Here is a 15,410-nt window from a genome sequence, read left to right on the forward strand (position 1 = left end):
ACAGCTTCTCATTTTAAAGGGTGTCCCTATCTATGTACCATGTTCAGGTAAAATCGGACAATAATGAAAATGCAGTTTTAAGAAAAAAAAAAAAAACAATTCTGAACAGTAATGAAACAGTAATTGAAGTTCAATTATCTTATTATTAGACAACATTAGAAAATGCAACGGTATGTTGTTGTTCGGTTTGTATTGGTTTAGGACCTTTATTACATTTAAACCCGCAGCAGTTTGTACAGGGACTGCAGTTCAGGTGCAACCGTATCCACAAAATTCAAAGCATCAATAAGATGTTGATATGTAAATATAATACAGTAGTCAGAACCTTCCAAAACTTTTTTTTTTTCATCTTGGATTGTATTACGCATTGTTTCAATTTATTTTTCCCCAGTATTTATTATTCAGCGTTTCTTTCTCTTCCGTTTTGTTCAGGCTGTGGTCCCATACTGCTCCGTAGAAACATAATTCCGTTTCACGCGTGTGAAACGATAATAACGTGAGTTGATATATAGTGTTCAAATAATGAATAAACGGTATACGAAGGACGACATACAGATGAAAGATTACTACAAACAATTAAAGAAAATGTGATATACCACCCACATATAAAATCCGACTTTGGATAATCTTCGGAACTTTGTTAAAAGTTACAGCGGGGAGGGTCATATTTTAACTCATGCAAAGGCGCCGCGACCCCGAGCACGAATGGGGAGTTCCGTGCGTATCCCTGTTTGGTATGAATTACTCCGGCCCCCCCTCCCCATCACATTCTTTCGCTCTCACACTCATTCAACAACGTGAAAGATTGCGGAGAAGTACTGAGCTTTCTCTCCTCCTCTCCACCGTAACAAAAGATGGCACGGCTGCTGAAAGCGCTCTGGAGCCGGAGGAGCGCGGGGATCCTCTTCTGCACGCCGCTCCTCCTGCTCCCTCTTCCCCTTCTAATTAGATCGAAGGTACGTATATGCGTTTCGTCATAATAATGAAGATAAAAGTTGCGGCATTTTTAATTTTCGTTAGGAAATGTGGTTATAGTCATTTTATACAGTGTCCAAAGATTTAAATAAGAAGTTTTGAGTTTCACAGAATCAAAGGCTGATTTTATTTTAAATCATTTATCAGTATCAGTGGGAAGTTAAAATTCGCAGCAGAACTTGAAAGGTCCTACTTTGCTACCCAATTCGTCAAATAATGTCCAAGTAAAAATAAGCAGAGGGTTATTAAATGAGTGTTTTTAGGTGTCATATTTCCATTAACTGTTCGAAAACGGGGATGATCAAAAGCACAACTTTCGAGTTCGATCTATATATGTTTAATAAAATCATATAAAATTACATTGCTAATCCTGGGGGCGGAGCTGAAGGTATTTTCTTTTCTCCTATAAAATACCGTTCACACGCAGGTGACTTACAGTAGGTGCATTTTAAACTTCCTGCTTGTGATTCAAACGGGAGCTGCGAGCAAAATATGTCGAAGAATGTGGTCCCTCGTGTCCCCGTAACACTGCTCGCTCTGCTTATCCCAAATGCACAGCCAAGATAATCTGAACATTTGAAATGACTCGTCCCTGTTGCCCTCACCTGGTTCGCAACATAATAGACATACACAGGGCACAGCAGGTGAAGCGCATGCGCTTTCATTCACTCCATAGCAGCACCAGACGTATAATCTCCTCATTAAGTCACGGGAATTAAAAAATCCGACGTTCGGCGATTATAGCTTGGCATAGCCCTGAACAAACACCAGCCATCGCGTGACTGGTGAAGGATAACACTCATCCAGAGCAATAATTTCACCTCTGAGTACCCAGTGACAGACACTTACGTTGTGGTCATTGCGTTACTGTCATTACACAGTCCAATGTTTTTGTTCACTTGCTGTTTCCTAAGGGAGGAACAGAGACTCATATTAAGGTCAGTCTGAAGCCTCCATTGAGGATGTGACATCACTGACCTGCCACTAACTGACGAACCTGTGATTTTATTACTGCAAATATATACTGTATATGGAGATTTTAGTATTGCGATTAAGGAACAAGACACATGACGAAAAATTTGGCAACTCCAGTCCAGGGAGTGGCTCTACCGTTGTGAAAATGGAGGAGAAGTCTTAGGTGGTACTCGCTGGTACTTGTGTTCAGTTCATGTTTTTTGATGACTAAAATCATGACATTCATGGCCTGTACCTGTATCTTCGGGGCCAGTTTTTTTAAGCTGCTGCTCCCCCTGCTGGTATTGTTAGGAAATATGCCATTCTCATGTCGTCCTGCAGGAGGCAGCATGCGGTTATGTGATTGCGCTGATGGCTATCTTCTGGTGCACTGAGGCCTTGCCGCTGGCCATCACCGCCTTGCTGCCTGCCCTGCTGTTCCCCTTGCTGGGTATCATGAAGTCCAAAGAGGTAGGCCCCTGCTGCATGGCATTGCCACGGCAACAGTAACTGTGGAAACATGGATCCTCAGGGCTTCACAGCATCAGTCTCATTACAGTATCCTACAGCTCTACGCAATAGTGATAACAGCAGAGAAAAAACGTTTCTAAGTAAATATTGTTACCATCACAGTGTTGTAGCTCTCAGGAAGGCGCCCAATTGTGATTTTTCTGTTTAAACAAAGCTGATATAAAAAGTGGGGGGGGGGGGCATGGTGGCGCAGTGGTTAGCACTGTCGTCTCACACCTCCAGGACCTGGGCCCACCCGCCCTGTAGGTATCACAGGCGATCATCTAGGGAGCCATTTGATTAAGAATGAGTGAAATGGATCAGAAAAAATACCTGTGGTTGTACTCCGCATTACAGTGATTTACCTTAGTTTTAATATTCCTCTAATTTTCTTGTAAAACAGTCTGATACTCAGCAGAATGTCACCTAGGGCCACGCAAACCCCCAGGGCTGGTCCTGTCTGGGACATGGGGGCTATCATGGGGGATTCCTCAACTTCTCAAATTTGATCCCCGCAGTCCAAAACATTCTGAGATGAATCATAGTTACCAGATTATCTGTAGGTGTGTATAGTGAGTGTTTCCTGCCTCGCGCCTGTAGCTTCCCGGATAGGCTCTGGACCCTCGACAACCCCGCATAGCACATGTGGGTATAGAATAGGGATGGATATGAACATGAAACATGGAGAACATGGAATTGTTTGCAGTATGTGGGAAAAAGCAGAAACCATGATCAGTGTATCGCATCCAGGAAGTGACATCACTGTACCTACTCGCTCACGTGTCCTGTCAGGTATGCATGCAGTACCTGAAGGACACAAACATGCTGTTTGTGGGGGGGCTGATGGTGGCCGTGGCCGTGGAGCACTGGAACCTGCACAAGCGCATTGCCCTGCGGGTGCTGCTCATCATGGGGGTGCGTCCAGCACTGTGAGTGACCCCCCCATCCCTGGGATATTCTGTATCGCTTGTAGATGATTGTGCCAGATTCACCAATCTGTCATAGAGCTTAGTTCTTGTAGCACAGATTAGCTGAACCTAAACATACTTGTAGCTCAGAGGTCACCTGCACTCACCGGTAGCTGACATCTGTCCCATCAAACCCAGGCTGATGATGGGCTTCATGGCCGTGACGGCCTTCCTGTCCATGTGGATCAGCAACACGGCCACCACCGCCATGATGGTGCCCATTGTCCAGGCTGTGCTGGAGCAGCTCAACCATGGTGAGGCAGAGACACTGCAGATCATGAGCAGAGATGAGAGGGACCAGCCCCCAGAACCAGACAGCAAGCAGGCGGGGGGACACGGTGAGAATCAGCCGTCAGCCTGAGGGGCGAGACTGCGACCAGGCGGAAACACTGTACAGAAGACCAGGAGAAGGAGGCCTTCAGAGATAAAGCCTTCAGTGTTCTCCAAAAAATGGATAAATGCATTGTCCTCCTCCCATTTCTCAGACCACTGGGAAGCTGGTTGATCTTTAAGTTAAGGAATTGAGCTTGAGATAAAAAAAAATTTTAAATTTAAATAAGAGATAAAGTTAAAATTTTAGGACTTAGAACAGCTCAACTCAATCATAAGCTAAAGTGCTTGGGAGAATAAAACCACTAGTCTGGTAACAGAAATGCGTTCTTATGAAGGAAAGCTGCTGAATGCTGTGTTTGACTCTGCACAGTTGCCCCTCAGGAGGCTATGGAGTGGAAGCAGATGTGTAAGGGAATGACCCTGTCTGTGTGCTACGCTGCCAGCATTGGGGGCACCGCGACTCTCACTGGGACAGGCCCCAACCTGGTCCTCAAAGGCCAGATGAACCAGTGAGTGCATCAGTGTGAATCACTGGTTGGTGTCCCTGAAGGGTGAGGGACTTTATCGGGGTGTCCATGGGATCTTGAGTCCACCCACTTGTCCTCTGTCTCTTCAAGGCTCTTTCCTGACAATAGGGATGTGATCAACTTTGCCTCATGGTTTGGCTTTGCCTTCCCCAACATGATCCTCATGCTGGTCCTCGCCCTGCTCTGGCTGCAGTTCATCTTCATGGGCTTCAAGTAGGTTTGCATTTCACGTGCTAGCTGTGAGGGAAAAATAAAGCAGAACCATGGCATTGCCTACACAGAGAACCCGAAACAGCGCTGCCCACACAGAGAACCCGAAACAGCGCTGCCCACACAGAGAACCCGAAACAGCGCTGCCCACACAGAGAACCCGAAACAGCGCTGCCCACACAGAGAACCCGAAACAGCGCTGCCCACATAGAGAACACGAAACAGCGCTGCTCACACAGAGAACCCGAAACAGCGCTGCCCACACAGAGAACCCGAAACAGCGCTGCTCACACAGAGAACCCGAAATAGCGCTGCTCACACAGAGAACCCGAAACAGCGCTGCCCACACAGAGAACACGAAACAGCGCTGCTCACACAGAGAACCCGAAACAGCGCTGCTCACACAGAGAACCCGAAACAGCACTGCCCACACAGAGAACCCGAAACAGCGCTGCCCACACAGAGAACCCGAAACAGCGCTGCCCACCCAGAGAACCCGAAACAGCGCTGCTCACACACATAATCATACACAACAGTATTTGCACATAAAGCCAAATGAAACTACTCAGACACAGAATCAGACATTATTTACACAGGAAAAACAAGCATAAAAGTAAATAGCCCACTGGCAAAAATTTCTGGGCACCTGCTTATATTGGAAACTTCATTTTCCAAACTTCATATCATACAAAGAAAAATGTGTAAATGTATCTGTCCTTCTATCCAACTGTGGTCAGTGGGTATGATGACTGAATGAATGAGTTACAGTGACCACTGGGAAGAATAAAAGATGTTGACAAATATCAACAAAAGAAGGAGCAGATATTTTATATCTGGACGTATTGGCACATGGAAAATTTACTGATTGCATGACCTACCTCCATCTACCTGATTGTCTTCTCCACTTTCTCTTCCCCTGTGATGCAGCTTCAGGAAGACGTGGGGCTGTGGGATGGAGAAATCACAGAGAGAGATTGCGGCCTACAGCGTGATCCGCGAGGAGCTCCGTAAGCTTGGTCCCATGTGCTTCGGGGAGCTGAGTGTCCTGGTGCTGTTTGTCCTCCTGGTGGCGCTGTGGTTCACCCGGGACCCGGGCTTCACGGCTGGCTGGGCCACGCACCTCTTTAACGCCGAGGCGGAGTGAGTGTCACCCGGCAGAGGGCCAGATATAACAATCACACCACAGGCAGTAACAGAAGGAAGGGGAATGATTCGAGACCCAGATTAGTAAGTTTGTTGGTTCAAATTCCCTGAAACTATCCCCCTGTATCTCCATCCATTTTCTGTACGTTCCTAAGATTATTTTAGATTAATAATAATTAAAACAACACCACCCACTGTCCATGTTCCCCATTTACCTCCATGATGTGGGACTTAAACTCAGGTACACATTATGCACGAGACGTTTCTCCTGGGAGTCTGATCGCTGAGATTATTTTGCGTATCAGACAGTGTGCAGTGACCACTGCCCTAACGCTCCAGGTATGTGACTGATGCAACGGTGGCGGTCTTCATCGCCGTTCTCCTCTTCATCCTCCCCTCCAAGGCTCCACGGTTCTGCTACAGGGGCGACTTTCCAGCTGGTGAGTTCCCACTCTGCCGTTTGCTGACCCCAGACCCGCTATCCCCGCTGCACACAGACCTGTCAAATTGCCATGTTGCTTTGCAGAGTCTTCGCCCCCCAACCCCCCCTGTCCAGCACTGCTCACCTGGAACATCGTCCAGAAGAAGTTGCCCTGGAACATCGTTCTTCTGCTTGGTGGTGGCTTCGCCTTGGCCAGGGGGAGCGAGGTGGGTGAGGGCGTGTGAGTCTGTGTGTGTGTGTGTGTGTGTGTCGGTGCGCGTGTGTCTCTATGGTGACATGGCTGGCTTGGACTTTCTCCAGGTCTCAGGTCTGTCTAAGTGGATGGGCGGCCAGATGACGCCTTTGCACAGCATCCCTCCCTGGGCCATCGCCACTGTGCTCTGCCTCCTGGTGGCCACCTTCACCGAATGCACCAGCAACGTAGCCACAGCGACCCTCTTCCTGCCCGTCCTGGCCTCCATGGTACGGTCAGGCTGTATGGCAGCATGTGGACGAGGTCTCTTATTTTGACAGGGAAGCAGGTGGATAGGGGCATTAAAAAACCGAAGCGACCTGGACGACTGAATCTAAGAACCACCATGTCGACAGGGGCCATATTTTAACGATTTCTTCCATGCCCCACGAGAGCTATCATGTTAGAAATCGTGTTGGATTCCACTTTATATTTATTATCGATTCAGAGTAGGATTTGTCAACAAAAATCTGCGCATCTCCATAGACTTGTTTAATGTTCTACAGTAAAAGTAGCCCCACGGCCGACTTTTGGGCTAACATCAGCTGTCAGATGATGCTGTGTGGAGCAGCATCCCAGCAATAGGCCGGCCTCAGCGTTTCCAGCTCTAGGTTTGCCAGTGGAATGAAGTTGGGACAGGATCTCAGCCAGGAGAAACAACACAACCATTCAAGAGCAGCTCAGCATGCACACCTCTTGATCTACAGCAGATCAGTACCGGAGTGAGACGTCCATCCACCCCAAGCTACGTATAGAACAGAAAGGCAGGGGGGGGTCAGAACTGCACCCAGTGCCCACTGGCCCGAAGCCACATTCTGCACTGGCCAAATTATGCAGCCCCTCAGGGCTGAATGGGGCAGAGATCCTCCCCCACGGTGCCAGGCAGAGAGGGGCTCAGATGGCACCGCCGACAGCCTTTTCAGTGTGCCAGGGCACAACCATTCAGAAGGGGGGGGGGGATTAATTTCAGCACAGCAGTTGGTGTGACACCTTTGTTATACATCAAGCATGAGAGAAAGGAGAGAGAGAGACTCAGTGATCGAAATACAAATTGGCTCGGAAAGGAGCGGAGCGCTTGGACAGACCCACGGGAGGGAATTTTTAGTTACAAAATGGCCGTCTTTCTGTACATGTGTATAGAGATTTTTTTTTTAAATCTAACAATGAATGCATGAATGTGTGGAGATCCAAGCCCCCGGGGCAGCATGTCCATTTGCTATTCTGGTTTAAACTGGGAGTCACACTTATAAATTTCTTCAACAGCCCAGCAAGAGACAGGGGAGCGGGCCGGAGACATGGAATTAAGCCACAACTCCATGATCGTGTGATGATCTTAGTACAGGCGATTTAACCCAGTCAATATCCATAAAATGTAAATGTAAGGTTAGTCAGCTAAATGATGCGTTTAGATACAGCAGGTTTGAAAACGTTCTATTGTGGACAAAATGCTGTGTGATCATTGACACTATCTTCAGAGCTCAGAGTTTACATGTCATTAATGTAGTGAGAAGCAAACACAACTCGACAGCCACGTAACATTAAAATCCCTAAGCGTGAATTTGTCCAGCAGGTGAAATCTGATTTACACTAAATACTACGAGTTACACATCATTACACCCATGTATAAATCGAATCAGCAATTATCCGGAAATAATACCTGCAAAATTCATTTGAAAACACATTGAAACTGTGTTGAAATAAGTTTGCTGATGTGTATGTCTGAGACAACCTCAGTCGTTAGGGGTCACTCACTTGTCTGTGTGTCACAGTCTCAGTCGTTAGGAGTCACCCGGCTGTCTATGTCCTACACTCTCAGTCCATAGGAGTGAACCCACTCTATGTCATGGTACCTTGCACTCTCAGCATTGTTAGGAGTCCCCCAGCTATGTGTGTGTTACAGTATCAGTCGTTAGGAGTCACCCGGCTGTCTGTGTGTTACAGTCTCAGTCCATAGGAGTGAACCCACTCTATGTCATGGTACCTTGCACTCTCAGCGCCTCGTTCGCCTTCATGCTACCTGTGGCCACACCCCCTAATGCCATCGTCTTCTCCTATGGCTACCTCAAGGTATCAGACATGGTAAGTGACCATGCCACATGCACACACGTATTAGAGATGAGACCTTGTTCCCAGTCTTCTCAGCCCCAGGACAGCCCTTGATGTAAAATGCACATTTATTTCATGCAATATGAAATAAAGAAATAGGGGAATCTGCCTGATTCTATAACAGCAATGTTACCAAGCTGTAGAAATAAGCAGGACTAACCTGTAATCTAGAATGTGCAAAAGGTTGTGGTGGGGACTCTCCTGGAACTAATAAGCTAACGGGAAGCTCCATCTTTCAGGCCAAGGTGGGCGTGGTCATGAACATCATTGGCCTCTTCTGCATCACGCTGGCCATCAACACCTGGGGCAAGGCTATGTTCCAACTGGACAGCTTTCCGGTCTGGGCCAACGGCACAAGGGTGTGAAAGCCAGCAGAGGGCACCATTCCTCGAGGGGCTGAGGACCTCAATGGGGCTTCCACAGTACCACAGCTGACCTGCAGGCGCACTACAGAGATATGCTTCTGCATGAGCTGCGGACAACTGGTCTATGTCCACCAAAAAAATACATTTTTAAATCTTCAGCATGGACCTTCCCTGCATCCCAAACTTGAGCAGGCTACCTCGCTCTGACGTGGCTGTGATACCCGAACTCGACCAAATGCATTCAAAGACCATCCGTCTTGTCAGGAACCTGTGTTTGCATCACACTCATCGGGAGAATCATCTTCTGGCTGGACGTTACACCCTTTCACACTGTCTCTGATTTTACTGAAAGACCTCAAGAGTGGCTGTAGTGGATTTTTTGTAATTATACGATTTGACTCTGACAGCTGGGTGCCTCTTTAGGGGCTGGAAAAAAAAACAAATATTCACATGCCAACTAAAAAAATAATATGTCATTAGTCAGAACTATACATTTCAAGTATAGTTTCATTTCATTCACCTAGCACTTTGTATTGATGATAATGAATAGAAGAGCCAGATAACCGTGTTATTGTATTTCTGGTGGTGCCTTAATGCAAAGGGTTGAATTTGAAATGGCGGGAGGGGGGTGCAAAATATGCTAACACCGCAATGGGCGCACATGCGATAGCCACATCTTGAAAGGAGGCAGTGCAGTGATCGAGCACATACAAGGATACAAGGAGTTCAACGCGGACACTTGTACTTAGGTTGAGTGAATCCCACAATATTTGTTATTATAATTTTATTAACAAAAACTATGTATAAAGTTGAATAGTTTAAACCAGGGGTGTCAAACTCCAGTCCTGGGGGGCAGAGTCCTGTGTAGCCAAGTTCTTTCCCTGTTCTGCCATAAATGACTCGGTTCAAGAGTTGTGTGGTAATTAGCACAAGGAGTTGAATCAGGGGAGTTAAATGAGGGGAAATCAAAAATGTGCAGCCCCCCCCCCCCAGTACTGGAGTGACACCCCTAGTTTGGAAAATACCCTGTTCAAATCACAGCAGCAGTAAGGATTATAAGCATTCAACATTCTGTATTGTGAATTTACAGGGCAATCTACTATAACTTTTCTCTGCCCAGCGTTTCCCACCCTGGTCCCTCCACCTTCCGAGTCCTTTTCCCGTTTCAGCTCCATGCACACAGTAATGGTGGCAACTGAACATATCTGCTGTGTTTTGATTTCTATGCTCCTTTACTCCCTCTTAGTTATGTGCAGCATTTCAGAAACATTTATCAGCCTTAAACACTGTTTGTTCACGAATGTACCCAGGTGTCAATAAATACATATTTTAGGTCTGAATGTCTTACGGAGAACTGAATATGTGCTCGTCTGAGTATAAGAAATAAAGACATGAGGTACTAATGATCACATAATTAGTGCAGCCTGTCCTTCGATTGCCCTTAAAATCACACCCATGTCCAAAAGGGGTGTGTGTCACTGCAGACTACACCGGGTTACACCTAAGCCCAAAGGAGAAAAGACGACACCAAAATCACACTATAGTAATTTCAGTCTGAATTTCATTGATCTAGTTTCTACCTTAAGGCAAGCCTGGCTATGTTTTAAGTTCAATTCTCTCGTCATACTATTGGCCATTATAAAGGAAGCCGTTACTGCTGGAGCTTCACCTTTAAATATTCAAAACAAATGAGAGCCAAAAAATGATGGTCTTAAGTAACTAAATTGCACATACTGTATGCATGTTTATCTAACAACTTTGTAATTAAACTTATAAATAAAATGCCCTTACAGATCACCTTGTTACATTTGGTACAATTTGTTACAAGGAAATATTTTAATTTCTCCCCAATGCAGGTCAAACCTTTAGGTGATACAGGCTGCCGCCTAGGGTAACACCTTCTGAAGAACCACCGACTTGACTAAGCGCCTCCATCCCCACGAGGAATATGTAGTGCACGAAATGAAATACATGTTTACAAGTCGGCAAAGCATGACTAAATACAACTAAATTCCCCCAAGATTTAGTTTGATTAAGGAAATAAGTTGTTTGCAGAGATGTGGCATTGAGTTGCACAGTATTTCCCAACGCGAAATTCTGCTGACAACCCTGGACACTTATGACTAAACTTAGATTATACCAAAGAACCACGGCTGCCTGTGGCTGGACTCTGCGTCGGCGTGTAGGAGTGCCCAGGAACCGCCACAAGTCACCGTCCATTTGGTTCAGAGTGTTGCCTCATGAGATGGTGTGACACCAAGCGGCCACTAAGACTTTAAACCCTTCTTCAGTTGGTCTTGGGGATGTTAGGGCACAACACTCCCTCCATGTGGTCCAGGCACAGCCTGCAATCATACGCTCAAGACACCATGATGAGCTCTCGTCAACAGCCAGCTCAGTCATCATCAACAGCGACTGCCACTCTCCTGCTCCAGCTAGCCTTCTTAAATCTCAGCTGGTTAGCAGGTTCTATCTCCGGAACATTCTGTAGATCCATGTCACCTGCCGCCCCAGACTTGGACACCCACAGATCACACATCCAGATCATGGGTCTGTGTATCCATTTCTCTGTTGTTAAAGTGTTCTGGGTGTTCAAAGCACTGACGGCCATCTCACACCTCTGAAATGTTCTAATTCTCTGCAGGCCAGAACCGGGTTATCGTCCATCAAAGAGGACATGCAGGACAAGGTGAAGGCTGGATGAAAATGGGTGGGATACCTCCCTTGAGTTTGCCCACACAACCTGTTTTGGTATAGTGATACAATCACAGCCTGTGTGAGCTACGGAAGAGCTGCGGTGAGGATCACAGCCCGCTCACTGGCAGCCAGTGATCCCACAAAGGAAGAAGTAAGTAATTATGAAGCAGCTCCCTGCCCTGTAATGCTAGTCAGAATAGCCATTGCCCCACAGGAACAGATACACGCACATTATCTCCTATGTCACTGAGTGTTTAAGCACTTAAGTGTCTAACAAAAGTGATTACAGTGTTCTGCCTGTTGCAGTTTGTGAAAAATATGGGTCACGACCTACCCAACTATCCAATTGCTCTTCAGGATGTAGTGTCTGGTGATTTTTAAATATTATATGACATATGACTGCATCAGGTATTACACGCATGTTCTTCCCAGAAACAGATTTCACTTTTCCGGATCTAATGGCTAAAACATAAGGGGGGTGGGCAGCTAGCCACCCGGACCCATGTTCTCAGGAGGGACCCTGAGAATGTGCTTCACCTGAATTACTCCAGTGACATATGCAAATTTGTAAGACACAAACGGTAACAAACTTAGATTACAATCGACCGTATGACAAAGCAACAATGGAAAGCCACGAAAAATTACTCCCCGTGGAAGACCTCATAAGTACATCCTGTGAATGGAATGAAAAGCTCATGTCTGGCTGGGTGTTCTGACCCAGATTAAAATGTGCTGTATTAGGACTCACTCGCAAGCCTGCACAGTGGACACAAACAATACCAATTTCTAACAAGGCTTATTCACTATACGTTACATGTCAACAACAACAACAAATTTATTTTTGTATAGCACATTATCACAACATTACATTGTCTCAAAGCGCTTTACAGCATCCGCACCCAAAGCCCCCAGTGAGCAAGCCAAAGGCGACACGTATATATTTATTGATATATTGATATATTTACCTTTTTAAATAATATGAATTTTGTTTTCCCCTTTCTCATCATTCCACCAAGTTTTAGGGGAACACTACACAGTCTAATGCCTAATTAGATTAATAACACGTAAATAAAATCAACACAAACATGGGCTTGCTTCCAGAATGTGCGCATCCCGAAAAGATCACGCAAACGGCTTCCCGCGCTTCATAGTGAATTGAATTTTGTCACTGAGAAAAATGGATGAAATTACATATAAGTATAGATCCCGGACAGATTTGTCATGCTACTCCAAGTTCTTACCACAACTTCAGAGTATTTTGTGTGCGCAGCAGGTCCATCAAAATCAGCAATCGACAGTCTCCACCTGATGGCCACATATGGAAACACATGCGACCGGCGAAAAGTCTCGTGGCATTTACAGGGTATCGCGAGAGATGAGCATTCGAAATCACGTTTCATGAGACCAATGACAAGACTCCATGCGCCACGTTCTATCCAATCAAGTCTCCGCTTCCCAAAACGCCACTCTACACTGATAGTTTATTTTTCCGGGAAAATGGTGGCGTAGACGATCATTCTCTTTTGTTATGGTCTTTAATTCTGTATTTTGAATAATCTGATCACGCTACTTACCTATCTTCAGCCTTCGGTCATTTTTCCATAACTTTTGGGAATCGTTTTTTCTAATTGGCTATCCACTACAAAGTTGCTGCCCATGGCCGGGGTAATGGAAACAGGTTTGTGTTTATTATCTGTCATAATCACCTGTTTGCGTTTGAACCTCAGTGGTCCGCGATACCTGGCAATGAACTCCGTGGATTGCCCTGTAGACTATGCGACTCAAAGGGTTTTTCCCTGCTGCAAGTATTTCATACATGTATGATGTTTGTGACCGTCACTGTCTCCCTCGTACAGAAGAGCAGGCGAAGACCCGCTTCCAGTCGGAGCTGGAGTTCGTCCAGTGTCTCGCCAATCCCAATTACCTCAATTGTACGTATTCGCTTCATCGATCTGTCCACCTCTTTGTTGGTCAGACGTAAAGGTAGACATTTCTCTACCAGACAGTAAAAATTCAGACCAAGATTTTGTTTCAACCGATTACTCTGTGTCTGTGACTCTTTATGTTCAACTGGATGGTTGAAACAAATGTCCACCTCTGGTCAAACTGCAGCAAAGTCTGATTAGTTAAATTTGTAGACTGTTGGGCTGCTGTTCACATCTGGAAAATTACTGCCATTATATGGCGTTGAGTAAGGAATGGTCCACAAAATGCTCTCTGTCATCAGTCCCATGCATTTTCTCTAGTTATTTTTTCTGACTGAGTTTTTAAATTGTGTTTTTTGTTTTCTTTTCAGTTTTAGCACAGCGGGGCTACCTGCGAGAGAAACCATTTGTGAACTATCTTAAATACCTCCTGTACTGGAAGGACCCTGAATACGCCAAGTACCTGAAGTAAGTGCCGTTCATCACATAATGTTTTGCAATTGAGCTGATTCTTTTATAGCATGTAGATAACTTGCGTTCTGCCCTCTCTCTGCGTCACCAACAGGTACCCCCAGAGTCTGCACATGTTGGAACTGCTGCAGTACGAACACTTCCGCAAGGAGCTGGTGAACGCTCAGTGTGCCAAATTCATAGACGAGCAGCAGCTCCTGCACTGGCAGCATTACTCACGCAAGCGCATGCGGCTGCAGCAGGCCTTGGCGGAGCAGCAGCAGCAGCAGCAGCACAGTGGCACCGCCCCCAAATGAAAGACCATGCCCTTTTAGGGTGTGAAGGTAGAGGCCTTGAAACATGTGGTGGGTGGGGCCCTGATGCCAACCGCACAGGGTTAAGCCAATGCAAACTGACATGTGACCAGCAGGGGTGGGATAAAGCAGTCTGACTGATTTACATTGGAGGGTAATCCTCCCTTTTTCCCATTTTTCCGATTTTTTTTTTCCCAATGTGTGGAGAGGAAAGAGTGAAGAAATGGAGGGAGCATGGAGGTTAAGGACAGACAGATCCTCTTTGCTGCCCCTGTCATCATTTGTTTGAAAGTTAAATTGCCTTTTTTGTTGTTTTTCAATTTCTCTGTAAAATAAAGATGTGACGTTTCCGTCCAGTTGGCTTTGTGACATGGCTGCTGTTCCTAGGTTTGATTAGGATGGAACACCCACCTATAGAACATAATGAGAGAGGGGTAGGGAGCCGAACAAACCACAGAACAAACCGAGTGCAGCCGTGCAATGGGTGATACCTCAGCACCACACTAGTCCGAATGGAACAATGTGAGTTTTTTTCTGATGGCTGGAGAGCCAATCCTGCCACCAGCCCTGTAAGTTGGAGGACCTGCTTGTAGGGCTGGATATAGATTAATGTCACACCCGGGACGAAGCAAGTGCAGGTTAAGGGCTCAAGGGCCCAATCAGAGTAAGATCACTCCTGGCATTTACGGGATTGGAACCAGCACAGGCCCCTAGCTTCAGAGATACCAATGCACCCGCAGTGAGATGGCTATAGAACATTTGCTTGGTGGTCATGGGAAATACCTTACTGATGCTATTTACAAAAACCTCAAGTGGGATTAAGTTTCAGTTTTATCTGCTGTACACTTTTATATGCAGACAGCATGATCTGTGCTATGGGATGAGCATTTTGGTTGCTCGTGTCTTATGAAGAGCTATCAGGACGCAATGCGTTTACCTCTTCCTTTAGTCTTTGCTTACATTAGTTTACAATTGCTTCACACTGTTCTCATGAAATCCACAATTGTGCACTTTCCCACACGGTGAGTTTATGTTTGGCGTCTGCACACATTCTGTCCTCATCGATATTGTGCGCTGCCCGCAGGGACGGGCAGGGGAAACTAACAAACAGACAAAAAACAGAAATATTAAAGCAAGCTCAAGCTCGCCGTGATCCTATCAGAGTCCTGGGATGATGCGAAATGTTTAGCTCCTCAGTATAATGGAACTAGCGTGACTGCAGAGAAATTAGACTTGTTAGACGGCAACCGAAATAAATC

The 15,410-nt window shown here is 46.0% G+C and overlaps 2 protein-coding genes across 3 annotated transcripts; both read left to right on the forward strand.

The window, feature by feature from the left end:
- The first annotated feature begins 657 nt into the window (after positions 1-657).
- Positions 658-10,169, forward strand: slc13a5b (solute carrier family 13 member 5b). Of its 2 annotated transcripts, none has more exons than XM_048982301.1 (12): positions 658-956; positions 2,272-2,400; positions 3,232-3,368; positions 3,546-3,745; positions 4,111-4,249; positions 4,376-4,480; positions 5,405-5,617; positions 5,960-6,060; positions 6,147-6,268; positions 6,363-6,524; positions 8,236-8,373; positions 8,640-10,169. In XM_048982301.1, the coding sequence occupies exons 1-12, from the start codon at positions 855-857 to the stop codon at positions 8,763-8,765; spliced, it is 1,674 nt and encodes a 557-aa protein (XP_048838258.1). In that variant the 5' UTR covers positions 658-854; the 3' UTR covers positions 8,766-10,169. The 2 variants fall into 2 exon arrangements, with proteins under 2 accessions (XP_048838258.1, XP_048838257.1); XM_048982300.1 differs by having other exon boundaries at positions 660-956; positions 4,358-4,480.
- A 2,733-nt stretch (positions 10,170-12,902) lies between these two features.
- med31 (mediator complex subunit 31) lies at positions 12,903-14,508 on the forward strand. Its single transcript, XM_048981675.1, has 4 exons — positions 12,903-13,140; positions 13,319-13,393; positions 13,759-13,855; positions 13,953-14,508. Exons 1-4 carry the CDS (start codon positions 13,119-13,121, stop codon positions 14,152-14,154), a joined length of 396 nt encoding a protein of 131 aa, XP_048837632.1. The 5' UTR covers positions 12,903-13,118; the 3' UTR covers positions 14,155-14,508.
- The last annotated feature ends 902 nt before the right edge of the window (positions 14,509-15,410 follow it).

Source organism: Brienomyrus brachyistius, chromosome 17, assembly GCF_023856365.1.
Source record: "Brienomyrus brachyistius isolate T26 chromosome 17, BBRACH_0.4, whole genome shotgun sequence".
NCBI classification, from domain to species: Eukaryota; Metazoa; Chordata; class Actinopteri; order Osteoglossiformes; family Mormyridae; genus Brienomyrus; species Brienomyrus brachyistius.